The sequence below is a fragment of the Silurus meridionalis genome, chromosome 4 (assembly GCF_014805685.1).
Source record: "Silurus meridionalis isolate SWU-2019-XX chromosome 4, ASM1480568v1, whole genome shotgun sequence".
Classification (NCBI taxonomy): domain Eukaryota; kingdom Metazoa; phylum Chordata; class Actinopteri; order Siluriformes; family Siluridae; genus Silurus; species Silurus meridionalis.
In genome coordinates this window covers 6,843,460-6,866,050 of record NC_060887.1, presented here as the reverse complement: position 1 = coordinate 6,866,050, position 22,591 = coordinate 6,843,460, and the positions used below count along the sequence as shown (strand labels likewise).

Below are 22,591 nucleotides of genomic sequence, written 5' to 3'. Positions count from 1 at the left end.
AGTACGATTATTCAGTGACCTCCAAAGTTTTTCCCAATGCCATTTTTCCTTGTTTCTTTCTCATTTATAGCATGAAGGGCCGTGTCACAGACCAAAACGGGCCAACTTTATTCCCCAGGCCCTGGTTTGAGCATCTCTGCTTTATGTCTACTACAACATAAGCACAGAATCGAACTTCTGGTGTGTTTCTTCCACAACCATTAGATGCAACTTTACATCTGAGCATATGGCTGAAGTATATGAGATTAAAAAAAAAAACTCATTTTATTAGCCTGATTATTGTACATCACAAACTCAAACCAATTAATGACCCACTTCTCATATTAACACCTGAAATCTGGATTCTAAATCGAATGTTAGACATTGTGAAGACTTTTCTCCACTTTTATTTGTATTTTGACTAAAAGCAGTTTGAAACAGTCAGTGTTTATTTGTCTGAAACCTGAAATTTTGTGTGTGTGTGTGTGTGTGTGTGTGTATTTGTAGGGGCGTGCCAGGGAGTAAAATTTGAAAATCTCACGCATGCGCAGTACACTCATGCGCTACAATTACAGTACGCGTATTAATACTCATAATAATAATAATAATAATGATTATTATACTAATAACACCGATGTTAAAAATGTACTGTATTAGATATTTTTGTAATTGATTAAGTGGAAACACGTGTCTTTCTCTTTCTGTCCAAAAAATAAAAGCTCAGGTTCGGATTTCAAATCTCGGACGCATGCGCACTTCGGTTTTACAAATAATGCGCACGGAGCATGCGCGCGGCTGGATTTAAATCCCACACGCATGCGCGGTGCAGGCTTTCCCCCCCCTCTCTCATGCCCCCTCCCACCCCACCGTTCCTTCGCCCTACGTCCCCACACTGCGCCACATTGTGATGCCGAGGAGCGGAGCGGCGTGTCGGTAACCTTCTTCCCGGACCTCCGCGCACCTTCCGCCGGGTTCTGTTCGGCTCGGATACGGAGCACGCCGTCACCTTTCCGCTCTCTGATGCACGCGCTTGTCCGGTCGAGACGTTTCTTCTAGAGGTGGACCGTGTGTGTGTGTGTGTGTGTGTGTGTGTGTGTGTGTGTGTGCGCGTGTTTTCTTTGATTTGTTGGGGGTTCGAGATTAAATGGACCCCCGGCTGACTTGGATTCAACCCGAGCAGAAAGGACCAGCGAACGCGTTGTGGATGCACATCTGGGAAACCTCGCACGGTTCCCGGAGCAGCTCCCACCCCAACCCTCGGCTGAACCCGGCCATGGCGCCCGGGCTGGTGAAAACCATCTCCAGCTCCTCCAGCTGCCTCAGCCCGCATCCCGTCCAGGTTTCTCCAGGCTTCATCCTTCAACCTCCGTTTGATCACTGCAGCCTGACCGCTGCCCTCAGCAGCACCTGCACAGGAGCGAGCAAGCAGAGCGTTTCTTCTCCCAAACATGGCTCCATGTCTCCATCCTCCTCCTCCCTGGACTCTGAGACGGACAGTCCCAAATCAGACTCGTGTGACAGCACAAGCAGCCACCACCCTCACCCTCACCCCCAGCCCAGGCTCTTCTTCAGCTTCAACGAGCAGCTGCATAACATCAATGATTACATGCATCTCCAAGCACATCTTCACCAACACAATCACCATCATCACCGGCACCCGTCCCAAAACTTAACTCAAGTGCCCGAACACCACCACCTCCACCACCACAACCACCACCTTTCATCCAAGAAGAAGGTGGACAACAAGGCCAGCACTTACCTGCTCTCCAACGGGAACCTCTTCTGCACCGGGACGCCGTGGAAGACCAGGAGATACAGTCCAGGAGTGAACGGGTAAATTATAGAGCTCATTTCTCTTTCATTCTTTTGAAACTTTTTTTTAGAAGATACATGATCTACTAGATTTTGTGGAGATTCATTCAGCCACAAGAAGGTGTTAGGAAAGTACTGATGTAGGTGAGATGAGGAGATCTTCCACATCTTTTAACTAATGAAAAGCAGATCTTCATGGAGCTGACTTTGTGCACAGATGCCATCCTGGATCAAGAACCACATAATGCAGGAGAAATTAGGTGTTTCAAGTCTTTTTGTCTATTTAGTGCGCATGTGCTCCACAGCTCCAGTGTTTGGTGGAACTAGATTTGCTCCACAGCTCCACAGTTTGGTGGAACTAGATTTGCTCCACAGCTCCAGCGTTTGGTGGAACTAGATTTGCTCCACAGCTCCAGCGTTTGGTGGCACTAGATTTGCTCCACAGCTCCAGCGTTTGGTGGAACTAGATTTGCTCCACAGCTCCAGCGTTTGGTGGAACTAGATTTGCTCCACAGCTCCAGCGTTTGGTGGAACTAGATTTGCTCCACAGCTCCAGCGTTTGGTGGAACTAGATTTGCTCCACAGCTCCAGCGTTTGGTGGAACTAGATTTGCTCCACAGCTCCAGCGTTTGGTGGAATTAGATTTGCTCCACAGCTCCAGCGTTTGGTGGAATTAGATTTGCTCCACAGCTCCAGAGTTTGGTGGAACTAGATTTGCTCCACAGCTCCAGCGTTTGGTGGAACTAGATTTGCCACAGCTCCAGCGTTTGGTGGAACTAGATTTGCGCCACAGCTCCAGCGTTTGGTGGAACTAGATTTGCTCCACAGCTCCAGCGTTTGGTGGAACTAGATTTGCGCCACAGCTCCAGCGTTTGGTGGAACTAGATTTGCGCCACAGCTCCAGGGTTTGGTGGAACTAGATTTGCGCCACAGCTCCAGGGTTTGGTGGAACTAGATTTGCGCCACAGCTCCAGTGTTTGGTGGAACTAGATTTGCGCCACAGCTCCAGTGTTTGGTGGAACTAGATTTGCGCCACAGCTCCAGTGTTTGGTGGAACTAGATTTGCTCCACAGCTCCAGTGTTTGGTGGAACTAGATTTGCTCCACAGCTCCAGTGTTTGGTGGAGCTGTGGAGCAAATCTGTTTTTCTGGCTGAACCAGTTTTCATGCCGTGTCTTTTCTCTCCCATGTTCTCCACAGCCTTCATGAAGAGATTGTGGACTTCTACACCTTCATGTCCCCGAGACCTGAGGAAGAGGCCATGCGGAGAGACGTCGTGAACCGAATCGAGAGCGTGATCAAGAACCTGTGGCCTGCATCTAGCGTGGGTTTGGTTTCAATTCCGTCTGCGTGTCCTGTGTTTTTTTTTTTTTTTTTTTTTCTTTTCTTTTCTTTTTTTCATCCCAGAGAAAACCGCTTTTATTCTCGTGTCTTTGATCTTCCAACAAAAAGGGATTTAAAAACACGCCTTTTTCTGAAAAAATTTGCAGGTTTATTTATTAATTTTTGTTATATAAAGACAGAAATAACACAAATTTGATAAAATAAAAAAGAAAAAGGAATAAAAACCCAGAACCTCCTGATCGCACACTTTTGTCCACGTTACAGCATCAAGTCTTCAGGAGTCCCATGTCCACGTAACGTCTCCTCCAGAACCCGTTTGTTCGAGTTTAAATAATAATAAATAATAAACGAGACCAACACGCGGCAGCCAATCAGCTTTCGGTTACTGGTGCGACTCTCTGGGATCGTACACGTGCGACGTCACGGTGTTCGTATCGGACGATGGTGTTGATTGTGTTCGTTTCCAGGTGTTTGTGATCTTATAGACGGAATCTAACGTCCTGCTTTCAATTTTTCAGGTCCAGATCTTCGGCAGCTTCAGTACCGGACTTTACCTTCCGACCAGGTGAGGAGGAGTTTCAGTGGTCTTCTAAACACACCACAGTGTGGATTTTGGTGGAAGGTGTGTGTGGGGTGGTGGAGAAAGAGGAGAAGGAGGAGGAGAACTGACAGTGTGTGAACGCATGTCGATTTATTTAACGGCTCAACTGCAAGAATCAGCAGCAGCCATGGAATAAAACTTGTGTGTGTGTCTCAGTGACATTGACCTGGTGGTGTTTGGGAAGTGGGAACGTCCTCCTCTACAGCAGCTCGATCAGGCTCTGAGGCAGCAGAACCTCGCCCAGCCGTTCTCCATTAAAATCCTGGACAAAGCCACGGTACGTTTCTCCACACGTCTCTCTAGTCTTCTCTCGGTCGCGTTGTATCCGTTCTTCACCCTCGTCCTCCTCCCGAACGCAGGTTCCCATCATCAAGCTGACGGACCGAGAGACGGAGGTGAAGGTGGACATCAGTTTCAACGTGGAGACGGCGGTAAAGGCGGCACGCTTCATCAAGGACCACTTAAAGGTGAAGACTCGCTTTGAAAGCTCTCTTGTTTTGCTCAGAGGACGAGTGCTCGATCGTTTCTCTTCTCCTGCAGAAGTACACGGTGCTCCCGTACCTGATCTTCGTGCTGAAGCAGTTCCTGCTGCAGTGGGACCTGAACGAGGTGTTCACAGGAGGCATCAGCTCCTACTGCCTCATTTTAATGGCCATCAGCTTCCTGCAGGTGAAAACACGCCCCACACACACACACACACACACACACACACACACACACACACACACACACACACAGTTCCACACTCGTCTTCGCGTCTACTCTGTGTTACTCCTCCACTCTTTCTGGGAGATGTTCCACTAGATTTTGTGGTTTCAGATTGAGCTACATGGAGGGTGAAGTTAGTGAAGTCGGGCAGTGATGAAGGTGAGAAGGTTTCAGGAGTTAACGTTTGCGTCTGATTGGTTTTAAGCTCCACCCCCGGATCGACTGCAGGGCCACCAACATCAACCTGGGCATCCTGCTGATAGAGTTCTTCGAGCTCTACGGCCGCCACTTTAACTACCTGAAAACGGGGATCCGTGTGAAGAACGGAGGAGCCTACCTCGCCAAGGAGGAGATGATGAAGGCCATGAGCAGTGGCCACAGACCCTCCATGCTGTGTATTGAAGATCCAAACCTGGCAGGTGTGGAGGAAGTGCTTCTGCGTTTAAATACGCGAATAATTAATGTGAGTGAAAATGATTGAGGTACGTCTTCTTCTTCTTTGAAGGTAACGACGTGGGCCGCAGCTCGTACGGAGCCCTGCACGTGAAACGCGTGTTCGATTACGCCTACATCGTCCTGAGTCACGCCGTGTCCCCCCTCGCCCGCTCCTACCCCAACAAGGACAACGACAGGTGTGTATTTGCGTGAATGAAACCCTGGCGCCCTCTGGTGGTGGTGGGAGGATTAGACGACTTCCTTTAACGCTTGTCTCCTTCAGCACGCTCAGCCGGATCCTCAGACTCACCCAGGAGGTGATCACCTACAGGGAGTGGATCATCCAGAAGTGGGGCGTACGACACAACGCCAGAATCAACCGCTGCAGTGAGTCACGCCATCTTGCCGAAACGTGATCACGCCGGGGTTTTTAATGCGACCGGTTTTAATACGCGTGTGTGTGTGTGTGTGTGTGTGTGTGTGTGTGTGTGTGTACCAGTCTCCCAGTTCAGCGGCGAACCCGAGGAGCAGCAAAGAGACTCGGCGTCTCCACAAAGTGCCGATTCCCTCATGTCTCTGTCCAGTCCACAGCAGCACTCGTCCTCCTCGTCCTCAGCCTCGTCCGTGTCCTCGCTCTCAGGAAGTGACATCGTACGTATCCTGCATGTGATCCTGCTTAGTTAGCAATTTAACACTGCGGAAGAGTTCGACACGTCTTTTATTGTTCTCGTTTCTCTTCCCCCTCCCTCAGGATTCCGACTCCGTTCCATCCGGACCTACAGCACCGCCGCAAACGTTTCCAGCGTTCCCTGTGCCCGGTGCTCCTCAGAAGCCTCAAAGCGCAACAACCCTGAACCATGAAACCACATCCTCTAACGCACAGGTTGGAATTTATTTATTTATTTTTAACATGTTCTGCAGTAACTCAATCAGGACACCAGGAGGCAGTGTTTCACGAGTCGTAAATTGCATGTTCTTGATGTCTAGATTAAGTTTGCGGTTGCTGCTGTGTGATTTAACGAATCAGAGGCTCCGCCCTTTTGCTTGTCGAGGGACTGATTTAGCTTTCGTTCACTATTCCGGCTCCTCGGTTGTTTGTTAAGGATCAGAAACCCTGTGAAAGTGTGGAATGAGAACACAAGAGGGACTCATAATATCTATGGGCAGAAGTATTGGGACACTTCCTTAAAGTACGAGACCGAAACCTGTTCCAGCACGACGATGCGCGTGAACAAAGCCAGTTCTGCTTTCTGCAGGATGGAAGCTGTGGAAGATCTCCTGCTGTAGAGCTCTAAACCCTATTGAGCACGTCATGTACGAGAAAAGATCTAAAGACTGAAAGCGAATATTATTCATAATATTTATGTAGAAATAGTTTTTTAAATCGCCGCATCACGCCGTTAACCCTTTCTTCTTCTTCACCGGTCGGTGCGAGTCGCTGAATCTGATCCCTAATGATTAGTTTTCATCTTTTCTGTGTCTCAGGTGCGGAAGCCCCTTCCCCTGACTCTCCCCCCTGTACCTGTCCCAACCAGAGCACTGTGTGTGGACGCCTGTGTGCCACTGAACAACGCTTACCGTCTGTCCTCACCCATCTACCTCGGGCCTCTCCCCAACCTCCAGCACCAGCCCAAGGTCATCCTTCCTTCTCTAGAAGAGGATCAGTTCCAATATTTTGATCTGGAGTCTGTTTAGGTTTGTGTTTGTTTTTTTTGACATGTTTGTATATTTCTGTAGTTCCACAACGTTCAGAGGTTTGGCTCGAAGGTTCCCGGCAGGTTCGAGCCCGGTCCGGTTCCCGCGGTTCCTCACGCCAACCTCGTCCCACAGCACAACCGCAACACGTGGCACAGAGGAGGAGGCAAACGGCGCCCTCCAACCTCAGCAGATAGAACCGCCACGGGTCAAAGGTAGCACTTCCTTTCTACGCACAGGCCACGCCGTGGCGCCGCGCCGTCTCCGACTGCCCCCTTTTTCTTTTCTTTTTAAATGTACTTTTCTTTATTCACTTACATTTTTTTAATTCTTTTAAAATTCTTCCTTGTTTGTGCCAAACACTAAATGTTCTCACTGCAGCCAAGCTGTATTTGGAATTTAGTAAAACTCGTGCAATATGAGTTTCTTTTTTTTTTCTTTTTTTAATATATATATATATAATTTGCTTTTATTTTCAGTTCCTTTTTTTTAATTTAAATTTTTACTACAACTCTTTGATGTTTACATTTTTTGTGTCGTCGTCATGAATGTAAGGCCTGGTGTGTGACGTTACATCCCTGTCTTTACTACACTATGCCCTGATCACGTCCAAATCTAAAGTTTGTGTCACTTTTTGTCGGTTAGTTTTTTTTAACTATTGCACTCAATGGCTTCCCAGATTGCTGTAGTTCAGCGTCAGTACCAGCAGGTGGAGCCACCGAGATTAACGCTCTCTTTCTCCGTGCCAAATCCTGGGCTGAAAAAAGTGTTCCTTATGTCACAATAGCCTGTATTTTATTATTATTATTTTTTTTTTTCTGCCCAAAATTTTTTGCGTCTCTGACATGTTTAGCCTTTTGGCTTTCCAAAATAAATGTTGTGCTCAAACGCCACCACTAGGTGGCCCCAATAATTTTTTCGCTCGATCACGATCTCTTTTTATATGATCACTTAAGATTTCGTCACATCAGTAAACGTTGTTTAAACTCGGTCATAAGCCAGATTTTCTCACCAGCAGGTGGCGCCAAAGATCTGTGCCATACAATTCCCAATTTTTACTTTTGCGCATCCTGCCGAGAAAAGTGTGCGATTCTACCGAACAAGTGCCCCAGGATGAAGCCCTTCAGAACCACTAGGCCCAGAATCATGCAGTGTTTCCTTTGCTGTTCTATGCAAATTTTTAGGCGTCGATTGGCTGTTAGACCGTCGCACTCTTGCTCCGTCGCTGAAATCGTAATCGGGCCTGATGTTCAGCCAAATCATGTGATCACTTTCTTTTTTTTTCTTCTTGTTCTTCCTCCTTTCTTTTAAAGTTCAATAAAATGTCACGTCGTCCTGATTTTACGGAGCAAATGCTCATCGATCTACAACACACCATGATCTCTTTCTCTCGCGAGGAAAAGGTCATACCGTAGCATTTTGTCCCAAAGATGGTGATTTGAGAGCACCGGCCATGCGCGCACACACACACACACACACACACACACACACACACACACACACACACACACACTGTCCTCATTGCTGATTTATGAATGTAAACGTTTTTTTTTTTTTTTTTAATTGCCTTTTTTTGTCGCTGAATATTTTTATGTAAAGATTTTTCTACGGATTATTTTTAAAATAAATATCTTAAATGACCAAATGGATTTCGGGTTTTTCTTTTTTCTTTGTCTTAATTTATTTTTGCCCAGAACATGGAGTTACAGAATAATGTTTGTCTTTAATCCACCATTTAGTTATTAATAGTAAAATAACCTGAAATACGACTATATTTGTTTATACACCAATTTAAAAGTGGTGCAAAAACACTTTTATAATAGAATTCCTATCAGTGTGAAGGTGTAGAGACCTGAAGTGTCCACTTGGGGGCGCTCTGAGGCTTATCCACTATATTCGTTTGAGCTCAGATTAGTTATAAAAGCTGCTGGGGGTTTAAACTGCTATAGTTATTTTTATTATTTCTCTATAAAGAAAAACTGATTTAACTCTTGTTTCAATGTACAGATGTGATCAGGTGAACCGCTGTATAATCCAGAGGTTGTACAGATGTTATCTATAAATAAAAGATTAGATTTGTCATGGATTCAGAACTTCTTATCAGCTGCTTGTAAATAATCAACACAATGAAGCAACAGTTCAACATTAGAATGTAAAATACACTTTTTGTGCAAAAGTATTGGGACGGTTCCCCAAACTGCAAACGTGTTCATGAAGATCTGCTTTTCATGGGTTTTAAAGATATGGAAGATCTCCTTTTAAGATGAACGTGAACGCTGAATGCACCCGAGGAACCTCCTCACACTCTAGTGGAACATCTTCCCAGATGAGTGGAGTTTATTATAAACAGTAAATATGTACTGAGATGATCAAAAAGCAACCTCTGAATGTTAAGGTCAGGTGTCCACAAACTTTTGTCCATGTAGTGCAATGGTTTCTCGCTGATTTTCTGACCACTGATTCATTATGAACATAAACATGAGTTCTACCAACATAATCGACATCAAAATATCCCGTGTTTTTGTATTAAAATTCAGACCTCTGATAAACCCCACCCCCTGCAGGATCACGCAGGTACTGCACCTTTTATTATTATTTATTTGATTAAGCTTTTTATTATTTTGATCAAACTTCTGAATGGTTCCTGTAAATCTCAACGCTCTCAGTTTTTACTGCGACGTTCATCAGCATGATCAAACCTGATAGTTAAAGATCTAATGGTTTTAATATCTGCTTCCTAGTAAGCGTGTAAACGATGCTTCATCAAGACCACACTTTCACCCCTGATGTAGGTGAGAAGGTTCCTGGTGTGCACTCGGTGATCATCCACATCTTCCATCCCATGGAAAGCAGATCTTCACAGAGCTGGCTTTGTGCATCTTTGTGCTGGAACAGGTTTTGGGTTGAAGGTGAAGGAAACCACTAAGCCGGGCCCTTGAGCAAGGCCCCTACCCCTCAGTTGCTCATGTTGTAGATGATTTTGACTGTGTTGTTTAATTTAAAATAAACACGACGCACTTCCTCCATTTCTCCCACGCTTGTCCTGACGTCCTGCTGTCCACCATGTGATCGTCTCCCCGTCTGGTCGACGTGTCCGAAACAATTCTTACACATTTCTTCTCTAAAGTAAAAGAAGCGTACGATCGCCTCGTTCCATTTCTCCTTTCATTCTGCTCTAATAGGAAAGAAAGTGGAACATATTGTAGTGAAGGAGAAATAAAGGAGTGTGTGTGTGTGTGTGTGTGTGTGTGTGTGTGTCGATGGTTTTTCAATAGCAAAATGTCCTTTGATGCATTGATGCTTGAAATGATGAGAACGAGAGCTCTTTCTCATCTCGGCTGAGAGAAAAGGCAGGGAGATAATAAGCGTCTCGGGACGTGGATTTGAAGATGTAATGCTTCAGTCCTACACGTTGTGTGTGTGTGTGTGTGTGTGTGTTTCTCAGGGTACGACTCCGTTCATGTAGACTTTCCAGCACTAAAAGGATGAAGGGGAAATAAAAGAATTTGTTTCGATGACGTGAACGGGGCTGGAGAGTAGAGATGACTGGAGAATCTTTTGGAACTTCTTAAGAAGCGTTTGGGAGATCAGGAGTTTTCCGGTCGTAAACAAAACCAGAGGCACACAATCGTCTTTGGACTAGAAGAACCGACTAGACCATCTTCATGAAGATATGGGTTGGAAGATGTGGAACTGCACTCCAGGAACCTTCTCACCTTCATCAGTACTTGACTCTACTAACACCCTTGTAGATGAATGAATCTCCAGAAAATCTCCACAAAATCTAGAGGAACATCTCTCCAGAAGAGTGGAGGTGATTCCTCCCTTGGAGCACCGCTGCAGACCAGGAACACCTGCAGGTTTGAAGATGCTCTGACTCAGTCGTCTAGACGTTGTTTATATATATATATATATATATATATATATATATATATATATATATATATATATATATATATATATATATAATATATATATATTTAAATAGATACATGGCCAAGTTTTCTTTTAATGTAGCGTAAATATTGAAGTCTGAAGAATAAATTACAATTTTTTATTTAATAATAATAAAAATCAAAAATACAAAGAAATGATCAAATTTGTTTTCATATAAATAAATAATTATTTATTTTGCCATCGAGTTCCTTTTATGCCTAAGGCTCTGGGTTCCTGTGTGTGTGTGTGTGTGTGTGTGTGTGTGTGTGTGTGTGTGTGTGGAGAGTCAGCATGAAGGTCAGAAGCACATTCCTCCCCAATCTTCTCTCACATTCGACTCGCAGAACCGTTTGAAAGCCATGAAATAAAAGTTAACAAGCTGTTGTGTGTATGATGCTGAGATTAGCAGCATGGACAAGTGCTTTCGTGTGTGTGTGTGTGTGTGTGTGTGTGTGTGTGAGGGATATAGATGAGCGCCTGAGGAAACTAATCTCTGCTGTCCCTCAGGCTGCTCTGTGAGGCAGAACACTGACAGCTACATTGAATGAGGATGATGAAATTTCTGCTTCTGGATTCATCCAGACGTCTGCTCTCACACCGAAAGTGACATCTGAGGAAAGTGGGAGGGATTTTCAGCGGTCTAACTGATGCCCACTGTACAGAGACACTTGACTTCTCCAGCCAGATGATGCAGCAGTACATCCACTAGGTTCACTCTGGATCATGAGCCTTTCCTTTTCTTCTCCAAACTCTTCTCTTACAATAATAATAATAATTATTGTTTTTATTATTAATCCTATTCAATTACTGGTTTTATTTTATTCAGACTCCTGATTACACGATATTCAGCTCCCAGTGTGTCAGTAAATTCAGGTAGTGATGTAGATGAGAAGATGAGGAGGTTCCTGGGGTGCAGTCGGCGTTCAAATTCATCCCAAAGGTGTTCAATAGTGTTTATAGCAGGAGATCTTCCACGTCTTCCAAACCATGGAAGGCAGATCTTCATGGAGCTGGATTTCCCACAATAGTGAGTTCAGAAGTCAACATCTGCCACCAGGATGATGGTTTTTTTTTTCCTCGAATGTGTTGAAGTGAAACAGCTGCAGTTCTGCTAACGAAGGAATTACACCCTTTGCTCATTAGCATGCTTTCTCGCTAGTCTGCTGCTTTGGTTTCCTCCTCCTCTCTCTTTCTCTGTGAGTGTGTCTCTGTCTTTGTCACTACCATGCTGTGCCTATGATAAAACCCTGAGGTATCTCATTAGCAAGACTAGTCCTGACCCCACACACACACACACACTTTACACCAGACTCCATGTGCGCTATATATATATATATATATATATATATATATATATATATATATATATAAATATTCACTTCTTTTTCTTATGTTCTTTTCCTTTATTAGATGTTCCACTAGATTTGGTGGAGATTTTGCTCATTCAGCTACAGGGGTGTCAGTAAAGTCAGGTAGTGAAGTAGGTGAGGAGGTGAGGAGGTTCCTGGGGTGCAGTCAGCGTTCACATTCATCCCAAAGGTGTTTAGGGTTTAGAGCAGGAGATCTTCTACATCTTCCAACCAATGGAAAGCAGATCTTCATGGAGCTTGGTGTCATGCTGGAACAGGTTTGGGTCTCCTAGTTGAAGTGAAGGGAAAATGTCTTGCTTCTGCATCCAGATACGTTTGGGGGAAAGAACCGAATATGTCTGAAAATGTCAGGTGTCCCAATACTTTTTTGTATTTTCTACTGTATTTATTCGGTTTCTGCATTGCTACATTTCTATTGGCTGATCAGAAACATCTGGAATTGAATGCGCAGATGTTCGGCAATCACTTCCATCCTGAAATTCCTCCAGAATTACGATAATAATAAAAAAATCACATCCACGTGGTGTGACGTTTTAGTGGGAAATGCGAGACGAGTTTGACGACCGTTTTGCAGAGGGGATTTGAACTCACAACCTTCGCTCTCACTTATTATTAAGAAGAGTGATGCTTGTGAAAGTACGAGGTGTTTAAACCTCGACAGATAACACAATTCTAATGATGCACGAGTGCAGGCTCGGTGGAAAGTGCTACCAGAAGTTTCCTTGCACTCCAGATCCCTAATCACTAACCCAGATCTGTCACTGCATAGCGGATAATTATAGCCGAGTTCCTTGATCGTCCCCCAAAGCCTTGTGGGTAATGTGGGAGTGCGCGTAATCACCTAGGAAAATACGAAGACGTGTTTGAACAGCTGCATGCCTCTGGAAAGCGTACGGGAAGAAGGAAAAAAAAAGAGAATCCAATTCCTTTAATTAAACTAGAAAACCCAAACCTGTTCCAGCATGATAATGCACCAGCTCCATGAAGATGGGTTGGAAGATGGTGGAAGATCCTCTGCTGTAGAGCTCCAACCCTATTGGGAAGAATGTGAACGCTGACTGCACCCCCAGGCCTCCTCACCTTCTCACCATCATCACTACCTGACTTTACTAACACCCTTGTGGATGAAAAAATCTCCACAAAATCTTGTGGAACATCTTCTAGCTAATTGGAAGTCATTTCAAATAGGTTTTTTCTGTCCAAATCCCATGAATGAAAGATATAGGAGATAACGATTAAGTATTATAACTAGAAGCAACAGTTTTTTTAAAGTCTACAGGCTCACGGAGGTCCGTTTCCAGCATCTTCATCTCTCCTGAGTTCCAATAACAGGTAGCGTTTGCTAATCTTAGGCTATCGTATAAAAAGCCCATGTCGTCATGCTCAAGCGTAATTGCACCCTGGTGCTGTTTAAGGAAGCAATAAACCTGGCCAAGAATCTGGAGCATCAGCATTTGTGGGTTCGATAATGATCCCAGAAGGGCCAGAAAGGAAAGAGCTTTAGTCCAGAGAGCTTCTCTATTGGTCTTCTGAGAAATGAAGTGCGTTATATTCAAGAAATCGATCAAGAAGCTCGCCGAGGTGCACCGACTGTATACAGGAGACACAAAGAAGTCAACTTCAATACCAGTGAATAAAGAGGGGATAAATCCGAGTCTCTGGTGAACCCACACTTCACAGATCCTCACCTAGAAGCTTTATTAACTCATATCTACAAAACACCAATCTCATCCTCCAAACGACGAAGAAGAAACACGTCTTTTAGAAAGATGGAAAAGGTTTAAATGGGAAAACAAACATGGACTTTGGACGAAGGATGGAAACATCTTATTGTCTATTGGAGGACAAATTTGCATCACATTTTTTGTGAGATGAAGAAAAAAAATTCCCACAAAGGAGTGCTGGACTGGTGTTGGAGAAGTGTTAGAGTGAAAGAACATTGGAGATTGCAGTCAGCATTCCAAATCATCCCAAAGGTGTTCAATTGCCTTTAGAGCTCTATAGCAGGAGATCGACCAGCAGATCTTCATGGAGCTGGAACAGATTTTGGGTCTACTATTTCAAATGATGGGAAAATGTCATGCTCCTGCATCCAAAGACGTCTGGTACAATTGTGTGTCTCCAACAGTTTGGTGAAGATCCACATATTGTTCCATCAAAAAAGCATTTTTTTTAAAAAGTAAAAGTTGCACATTAAAAAAAAAGTGATTAATTCCATGCTGTGCTGTTAAATGGTGATTATTTTATTTATGAATGTGTTCATAAGCAGACAGAGACAAACCCTGATAACTGCTTATGAAGTCTTTCAGCCTTTCCTAAGTCAGAAATGGCCTCCAATTGTGTACCCAGAGGGTGTAATTAATTTTAAGTATGTGGAAAATTGCTTCTTTAATGCAAAGCCTTTACACTCTGTGCTCCGTAATTCCCGAACCCATCAGGAAACGTAATTAATCGCAAATTTATGACGGAGGTCAATATTCTTTAGGAGGTTAATTAAAAAGGAAAGCAAACACAATTCCTGACTGATCGCTGCGACGAGGTAAAAATGGAGCCGAGGCGGCGGTGCAGTTCCCTAAAGGTCCGATCCGCGCCCTCCAAGTCGATGATTAACTTTCCCGAAGCGTGCCGAACACACACACGGACTTCCTTCCCATCAGACTCCTTTTTTTGTTTGCCCAGGAAGCTAATGTGCACTTTACAGAGTCGCATGGCGAATATTAAACCCAATTGACTTCGGCTTTGTTTCTCGACGCTGCATAAGTGGGGCAGTGTTAAACCTCGCCATCTGCTCCTGAGACGCCGCTTATACGATTGGAACGACTTTCTCATGAGTGGCTACACAAATAGGTATTCATGCTGGAAGTAAAAAGGTAAATACACTACAACACGACACGGCAGCTCGTAAAGAAGTGCGAAGCCTAAACCGAATTTTTCTTTGTGCCCTTGAATTGAACAATCCACAAACGCCACATGAACAAACGTACACACCCTTTAAATCCGTATGTGGTTCTTCTTCAACATGTTCCCACTTATTTGGAGGTCAGCTGTGTGCATTATTGTACATTTTCCCACTTGTGTTTTGCTGGGCTGTCTCTGGCTCCTTATGCTAGCCTCTGATAGGTGGAGCCTCCTGTCAATCATTATTAATTAGTGGTTCAGAAAGAACCAATCAGAACAAGAACCCAATTAAACGAGGCCTGGCGTTGAAATGCAGAACCTCGAGAGCTCTTGTGTTTGTTAGTCTGGTTATGTCCCTTCTCCTAAATTCAAGCTCACTGGGTTTAAGAAGAGGTAAGACTGTGTTTGCACCCATGTCCTGTGATTGTCTAGGTTTGAGTGTAGGTGCCATCATTTGTATGTATTTTTTAGCTTAGCCACACGTAGCCAGCTAGTTTTTATTTTGCTAGTTTTGCTCTCTCTTTCTATGGGAACCCAGTTTGTGTTTTTCCTGTTGTGTTCAATTGTTCTGTTTTGATCATCTTCCTCTTCCACTTGTCCTTCCTGAGCTCCCATGGTCTTTATCCACTGGGGTAGATAACAAGGGATTGGATATTGGATTGGACAGGTTTGCAGTTATGGCAGGTTTTGGCTTGGCTTGTTGCTTCTCCAAGTCTGGATGTTTTTGAGAGATGTTGGAAGGATGATCTGCTGTTCACCAGAATCTAGGTGCTTGTTTTTTTTAAGGGCGATTGAGTCAGGTTCCTACTAAGCTGCATGAACTGGTTCTCCACCTATTGATACAACTGTGGTCAGTGATTAAAGCTTAAGCTTCACTAATACACTGTAACCCCCTTTTTTTCCCCTCTCCTCCTACGTCTTCAGGATCAGGGGTGGATGAGGCCCATGCCCAGGCACTAATTGCACATCTCCAAACAAAGGCAGTTGGACTTGAGGTTCATGAAGATATCTGCTGCCCACTGAGCAACCTGCTGTGATTGTGTCCTCTCCACCTGTACCTTCAGGAAGGCCTGTCCTCATGCCTCGCTCGGATCACTGCTCCAACAACGTCCACCTTTTGACGCGAGTAAAACGCTGTTGGTTCCACATTTCTAACCAACCAGTGGAAAGCAGATCTTCGTAGAGCTGCAGCATTGTCATGCTGGAACACGTTTTCTGGTAAGATTTCATGCAACACATCAGAACACATATATGCAAATATATGTACAGCAAATAAAGGGCTAATGTGCATTAGTTATATTTGATATTCATCACTACCTTCACGTATACTATGATTGTTTAAAAACATGATATTGACATGCACAAGTCATCAGACCTCAGTAGAAAAACCAGGATAAAAATAAACCCTCACACTTTTCTTCACGTCAAAGTTGGTGGTGGTGTAGGTGGGAGCACTTACTTAAGCTAAAAGCCAGAATAAATCATAGACATTAAACAATCTGAGTGAGTCTAATTCAGTACACACACACACACACACACACCCCGTGCTGTAATCATGTTAATGCAGTATAATAATTCAAACTCTGGCACTGTGCATTCTCACACCTGATTGGTCAGAAGGTTTTTATTTTCTGTACCGTGGCTTTGATTTACAATAATTGGTTATATTAAGGTTTTTTTTTTTTTTTTTTTACCTTCTAACCAAAGAATCGTTGATGTTCCACAGATACCATTTTATCTACAGCAGCTACTATAATGACTTCTGCTGAACTTCTCTAAACGCCTAAACCAAACCCATGTTCATTCATTTGGGTAATAAAATAACAACTTTTAATGACCAAACAGACGACTTTAGTCTGGAGTTCCAATTTATCATATTGATCGACCGGGACGCAGCCGTGTAGATTTATTCTCACCTGGTTCTTCTCTCCTGGGACCACAGAAATGTGTCCTATATTTGTTTGAGCTTCTGCACCAGCGCTATTGAATTATTGCTTTATTATTAAAGGGGTCCGGTGGAATGAAATGTCCTGGTCATCAGGACAACAGCAGCTCCAACGCTCATGTGTTTTTATTCTACCTGCCCGGGAAATAGTCTTTTATTTATTTATTTTTTAAAGCAGGCTGCTGTTTTTATTACAAGAAGCCAGAGGTCTGCAATGAATTTTTGATGGACCACTTGATGGTTTTTTTTTTTTTTTTTTTTTTCCCAGAAATTTTTCCTTCCATGTGATTTTGGAAGATGAACCTGACTTTACTCACACACTTGTGGATGAAGGAATCTCCACAAAATCTAGAGGAACATATTCCCAGAAAAGTGGAGGTAATTAGAACAGTAATGTGAAATGGAAAATTCAGGAAGATTTGATATACCAGTCTTGGGGTCAGGTGTCTACAAGGTGTCCATTAACAGTTACACTCAATGCTGTGGAGCATCTGCAAGCCATCAGAATGAATTCAAACTCGTACCTTTCCGTCGTGTGGTGTTCCTTCAGAGACGAGTGGAAGCTCAGATTGCTGGAGGCGAATGAGTGACTGTTGAAAGGGTCAAGGCTGGTGGGAGATTAAATGAGGGAAATGAATTCTGATGTCATCGACTAGACCTGGATTTGTTGTGCTCCTGCTGTGCACCTAATCAACGTCCATTGTCATCGACCGGGAACGACACAATTGCGAAAGGCAGTAAATCTCGGGCCCTGATGGTGTCTGTATTCCTATTAGCATTACAGCTGCCACAGGGAGTGATTCAAGGCCAGGAGAAGATGGACGGAGCGTGACGTTCTTGAGTAATGTGCCTGAAGTACTGTAATAAATTTTATTAAACACTAAACTGGGAATGGATGAAGGTTTAAAAATCAACAATGTGGTGTAAAGCGACGTTACTGTATAGCGGTGCCTAGAGCCTGATGTTATAGCGCATGCTAACGCTAAATTTACGCTCCGTAATCCACGTAACATGGACATGCAGTCAAACATTTTATTTGCTTGAAAGTTTTAATTCTTAACATAATAATTTGAGAAGAAATGTATTTGTATTTATTTACTTTCTTACTTCCTCCCATGACTCTTGCTTTGGGATTTGAATTGCTCTCATGTTCATCTGATTTTTATTTCAATTTATTTTTATGTATTTGTGTATTTTACACCTGTACATTACTAATAAACATTTCAAACAAAGGATCAAAACATTTATTTATAATTTTTTTTTTTTTATCCACTTATTTGAGGACACGTTTGGTACTGAATACACTGACAAATGGATAAGAATCCGCACATCGAGTACAGAGTTTGAAGTAACCTCACTGCATCTGATTTGTTTTAAACAGCAATGAACTGTTCATCCACAAATAAATCAAGATCAGGTGCTGTTTTCTACCCCGCTGTAACGACCTTGTAACTTTTGCAACAACAAAAAGAGTAACTACTGATTTCCGGTGTCAAAGGAAATGCGTTTGGTTGTAAAAGTAATATCTTGTGTAGGAAAAGAGATCCACGTTTCCTATCTGGGTCACAATCCTGAATCCGCAGAAGAGCCCAGAAATAATGGTGAAAATAATGATGAGGGAATAAATGATCTGGATCATAATGAACCAGTTCTTGGTCTAGTTATTCTAAATTATTCAGTCCCAAATTAACATGGCGTTCATATTTTATCCTGCTGTACTATCTGGACATTTCATTTACGTAAATACACTATGGCAAAAGTATTGGGACAACTGACTTCCATCACATCCATCTGTATGTGTTTGGCGTAAGAAAGTTGGAAAGACCCATGACTCTGTTCCTGTGCGCAAAGCCAGCTTCATTAAGATCTGCTTTCTAAGGGTTTGGGCAACGTGGAAGATCTCCTGTTATAGCGCTCTAAACCCTTCTGAACATCTTTAAGATGAATGAGGATGAATCTAGTGGAACATCTTTATTTTTGAGCTTATTATTATTATAATATTATTATAATAACGGGGGGGGGGGAAGCGCACAGAGATTTTAATGGTCTGGTGCCCCACAAACCTTTGTACATAAACTTTTGTTCCTATGGGATGACACTCTTATTTAGCAACTAGAGAATTCTAAAAATACGTCGAGCTGCCACACTGACACTTTTGCGTCAGACTTTATTGCGAAAGCTGGAAATTGAGTCGAAAGGTCATTGTGGTGCAGCTGAGACCCTGAGAAGCAATTGTGAAATGATGAAAGTTGGAGCTGTTATCTTCGGCTTTGTCTCGAAGATCTTCGGCTCATAGATGGGGGCTTTTCTTTCTCCGTCACCTTCTATAAAATCAGGGAGAGATGAGGGGGGCAAAGTTGTTTTGACAGGTGGAAAAAAAGCAGAGATAAAAGCGAAGGCTTAATCGATGCCTCCAGTGCATTAAGAGCCTTTTCTCCACGTCTTTGAAAGCCGTACGATTCCCTGATTTCAGAGCATTAAATTCACTCTCAGAGACTGCATTATGCATTAGTGGTGCTATAGTAAGCCCATTCTGTCCCCACAATCTCTCTCTCTTTTCATCACACTACCCCCTCCCTCTTTTCCTTCCTTCCCTCCATCGGGTCCCTCCCTCCTTCTCTCATCTCATATACACACTCGCTGACTCGGCTGTGTGCTCACTTCTCTCCTCGTCCAAACATGTTGCCTGAGCGATGCTGCGCACCAGAGTGGAACGCTTCCTGCCGGTGTCCGAGGCACGTGCTGACGCTGCCGCCCGGCCGCCCGCTCTGAGTCTGAAGGAGATCGGCGAGGAACATAAAGAGAAGGAAAGGAAAGCCAAGCAGTCGGGCGACGAGCGGAAGCAGGGTGGTGGATCTATGTGGACGGGTGCCATGCGCGGGAGGAGATACCTGCTGGAGCGTGGCACGCGGGATGCCGACAAAGAGGGCACCAAGAGGCATCGATCGCCCGACTGGCTTTACGAGTCGTACTGCCGCATGAGCCAGCAGCATCCCCTGGTCGTTTTCCTGCTCCTGATTGTGATGGGCGCCTGCTTGGCACTGCTGGCTGTGTTCTTTGGCTCGGGGCTGGTGAGTCCCAGAGAATCCAGGGGGGGTCAAATTTGGGGTCGAGTTCGATCATTGACATATTTTGCTCTTTGAGCTTGTCTGATCAATAACAGGAGATTGGGCATCCCAGGGAAAAGTGAGAGAGAAACGAGATGGTAGTGTTTTGGTTTCTTTTATATTTCCCATCTTCGAGTCTCTCAGGAGGGTAATAGTAGTGAGATGTTAGTTTGGAGTAGGAAGGATATCCCTGTCACCCCTGTAGAGCGGCGCTGATAAACAGGCAGACTGGGGCCAGTGGTTCACCGCAGGACTGTCGGGTTCATAGGAAGAACTCCCATATCCTATTGTTTCTTTTTGTTTTTGGTCTGTAGTTAAGCACACATTCACCAAAGCTGACCTGCTGGACTGTTGTCACATTTTGGAGAGAGGTCATCATTTTTCCAGAATGCTGAAAAGATAAAGGAGTACAGGACTTCATCAGGATTTCCTGGGTTACTTAATTTTACTTAACTTAAAGTTTAATGGAGATGATTTGGGCAGAGAACCATGAATTTAATTGTATGCATTATTATATTGTCATTATTTATATTTTCTACTTGCTCACCATCTTCTACACATTTTACTCTGCACAGAGGCTTAATATTTATATACTGTATTACACGCTGTACATATATTTATATGTTTATCTGGTCGATGCTAAACTGCTATCTATCTGTCTGCGAAGAGGAGAAATAGAGAGTGAAATCCGTCTCCGTCACGGCTAATTAACTGAATTTAGCAGAAGTTATTAACCTGCTGCTGATAAGGCGACTCTGGTTGATTTTGTACAAATGAAAGAGGTTTTGTAGCCGGTGTGTTTTCAGGACGGGGCTGTGAAATGTGTAGGATTGACTCAGCCGGGTTTGTGAGCATGTTGCCTACAGTAGAGTTTCAATCCATTTTTAACGTATTATGGATTCATAGTAATGCAGAATATACTGGGTATAAAATTATACGAGGCTCCAGAGAGATATTGACGCCGAGGCGTACACACACACACACCCCTGAAGCTGCGAGGGATACGTGCCGGACTCTGGTGTAGCGCTTCAGGCAAAGGAACAGAGGAGCATTCATTTGAGCGGGAAGCAAAAGTAAACTGCAAGCCGAAGCAAAATATTGACACACGACTAAACTGCTGGCTTTCTCGTCGGCCTGACTCGAGTCGAGTCGAGAACGCAAAGATTCCCCCTGGAGGTTGCGCACATGATGTCGAGTGAGATCCGATAACGCGAGACCTTTTCTGTCTCCTGTGATATGAACCGAAAATAGGAATCGAGCAGAGGCTGTGCGTAACCCAAACAGCATTACCACACGCTCCTAATTCCTAATGCGCCTGCTAACAGCGTCTGTCCTTCCTGCCTCTACGCCTCCCTTCCTGCTTTGCTATCGGCGTCTGCCTTATTTTACTGCTTTATTAGAAGCAGAATTTTAATGAAAGTGCTGAGATACAATATTTAAATTCTTGCCTTAATAAATGATAAATGGGACTGAATGTCTGATGGGGCTCCATATAGCTTTGGAAATCGACTATGCAGTGCTGCACGTCACCTGGAAAAAAAGGGTGGCCTTGAATTCTTCCTTGTTTGGTTTAGTTTCTAGTAAAATATAGTTTTCTTCCGGAGCCACTTTGGAGCATCGATTAGACGTGTTAATACAACGGGACGATGGTAAAGTGTGGTGCGTATCTGTATACAGAAGAACAGAAAATGAAGATAAGAACAGATAAATGAATCATAGCCTGTTCACAGTAGGGATAACGGTGAGGGGGGGTCTCAGACATTGTCAGTATGAACAGGAAGGAAGATGATTGCAGCATGAGGTGTTGCTTAAGCAGCAGTAAGTTATTACATTCACCTGGTTTTGCCCTTTAATATGTACTCTGTCAGAAAGCCCCCCAGACTCCCCCCAAAACCAAAAATAATGCCTGCTTCACTGCAGTTGACAAAAACTATGCAAAACTGCAAACATCATGATGAATGTGATGTAAAACTCAAACTAATCCGAATTCTCCGACTCGGATTATATCACATTCTAGACATGACATCCACTGTTTCCTGAGATCCGACTCCGCTGTAACCCTGATCAAGATAAAGCAGTTAATAAACACAAATGAATTAATGACCCGAGAAGCCCAGGACTAAATGTGAGTAGATGAGAGATTAAAAAAGTTAATTCAGGGGCCATGATCTGATCAGACCAGCTGGAAATCTGGGAAGGTCTGCCAAAATTCTTGCTCTAGCATCTTAAAATCTAAGAAAGAGCAGCCTCATATATGAGATCAGTTTAAAAAATCTAGTGAAGACTCCACAGCCTACAATCTGGGAAGCTCAGATCAGGAAAGCTTTCCCTAAAATCAGGGCAGATGAGCCTAAAGGCTGGGAAGACCATTGGAAAATGTGCAAAGATCAGCAAAGAGCAGCCTAAATTGACCAGGAATCACATTTTGGATTTTATATCTGACGCATACATACAAGTATAAATACATAGTTAATTAAGAATTAATATTTAATTCTCTGGGAACTTTGGGACGGTCTGCCCAAATTCTAGTCTAGCATCTTAATATCTGGGAAGGCCGGTCTGAAATCAGGAAAGCTTTGCCTACAATCACAAGTTTTCAGCAGTTTCAATCGTACTCTCTAAAAACTCCATATCCATTTCCCCCCAGTAGAGGCTGTTTGCCCCTCTCCAGAGGATGCTTGTGTTACAGGGAGGTAGAGGAGGTGTGTGTGTGTGTGTGTGTGTGTCTCTGCTAGGATGCCGTCTCCTATCACGTCGAACAC

The 22,591-nt window shown here is 43.7% G+C and overlaps 2 protein-coding genes across 4 annotated transcripts in view; both read left to right on the top strand.

Annotated features, from left to right (window-relative positions):
* The first annotated feature begins 1,057 nt into the window (after nucleotides 1–1,057).
* Nucleotides 1,058–7,912, top strand: LOC124383965 (terminal nucleotidyltransferase 4A-like). The gene is made up of 13 exons (XM_046846371.1): nucleotides 1,058–1,812; nucleotides 2,991–3,114; nucleotides 3,653–3,699; nucleotides 3,892–4,012; nucleotides 4,095–4,202; nucleotides 4,276–4,404; nucleotides 4,649–4,862; nucleotides 4,949–5,075; nucleotides 5,162–5,265; nucleotides 5,378–5,529; nucleotides 5,630–5,761; nucleotides 6,364–6,513; nucleotides 6,616–7,912. The coding sequence occupies exons 1-13, from the start codon at nucleotides 1,124–1,126 to the stop codon at nucleotides 6,790–6,792; spliced, it is 2,274 nt and encodes a 757-aa protein (XP_046702327.1). The 5' UTR covers nucleotides 1,058–1,123; the 3' UTR covers nucleotides 6,793–7,912.
* A 7,142-nt stretch (nucleotides 7,913–15,054) lies between these two features.
* Nucleotides 15,055–22,591, top strand: part of adcy2a (adenylate cyclase 2a) — a 71,436-nt gene continuing 63,899 nt past the window's right edge. The window contains exons 1-2 of one of the 3 annotated variants that reach the window (XM_046847509.1): nucleotides 15,055–15,170; nucleotides 15,702–15,995. Coding sequence is in view for 1 of the 3 variants with exons in the window: in XM_046847507.1 (XP_046703463.1) it covers nucleotides 19,416–19,793 (378 nt within the window). In the remaining 2 variants the exon portion in view is untranslated. Of the gene's footprint in view, nucleotides 15,171–15,222; nucleotides 15,546–15,701; nucleotides 15,996–19,374; nucleotides 19,794–22,591 lie in introns of those variants that run through there. The other 2 variants (XM_046847510.1, XM_046847507.1) reach the window with 2 other exon arrangements.

What these genes read in the sequence shown, in the direction of transcription:
- LOC124383965 (XM_046846371.1), top strand. Translation starts at nt 1,124, where the DNA reads ATGGACCCCCGGCTGACTTGGATTCAACCCGAGCAGAAAGGACCAGCG. An exon ending in TACAGTCCAGGAGTGAACGG is followed by an intron (nt 1,813 to 2,990) that starts GTAAATTATAGA and finishes TGTTCTCCACAG; the next exon opens with CCTTCATGAAGAGATTGTGG. An exon ending in TGAAGATCCAAACCTGGCAG is followed by an intron (nt 4,863 to 4,948) that starts GTGTGGAGGAAG and finishes TCTTCTTTGAAG; the next exon opens with GTAACGACGTGGGCCGCAGC.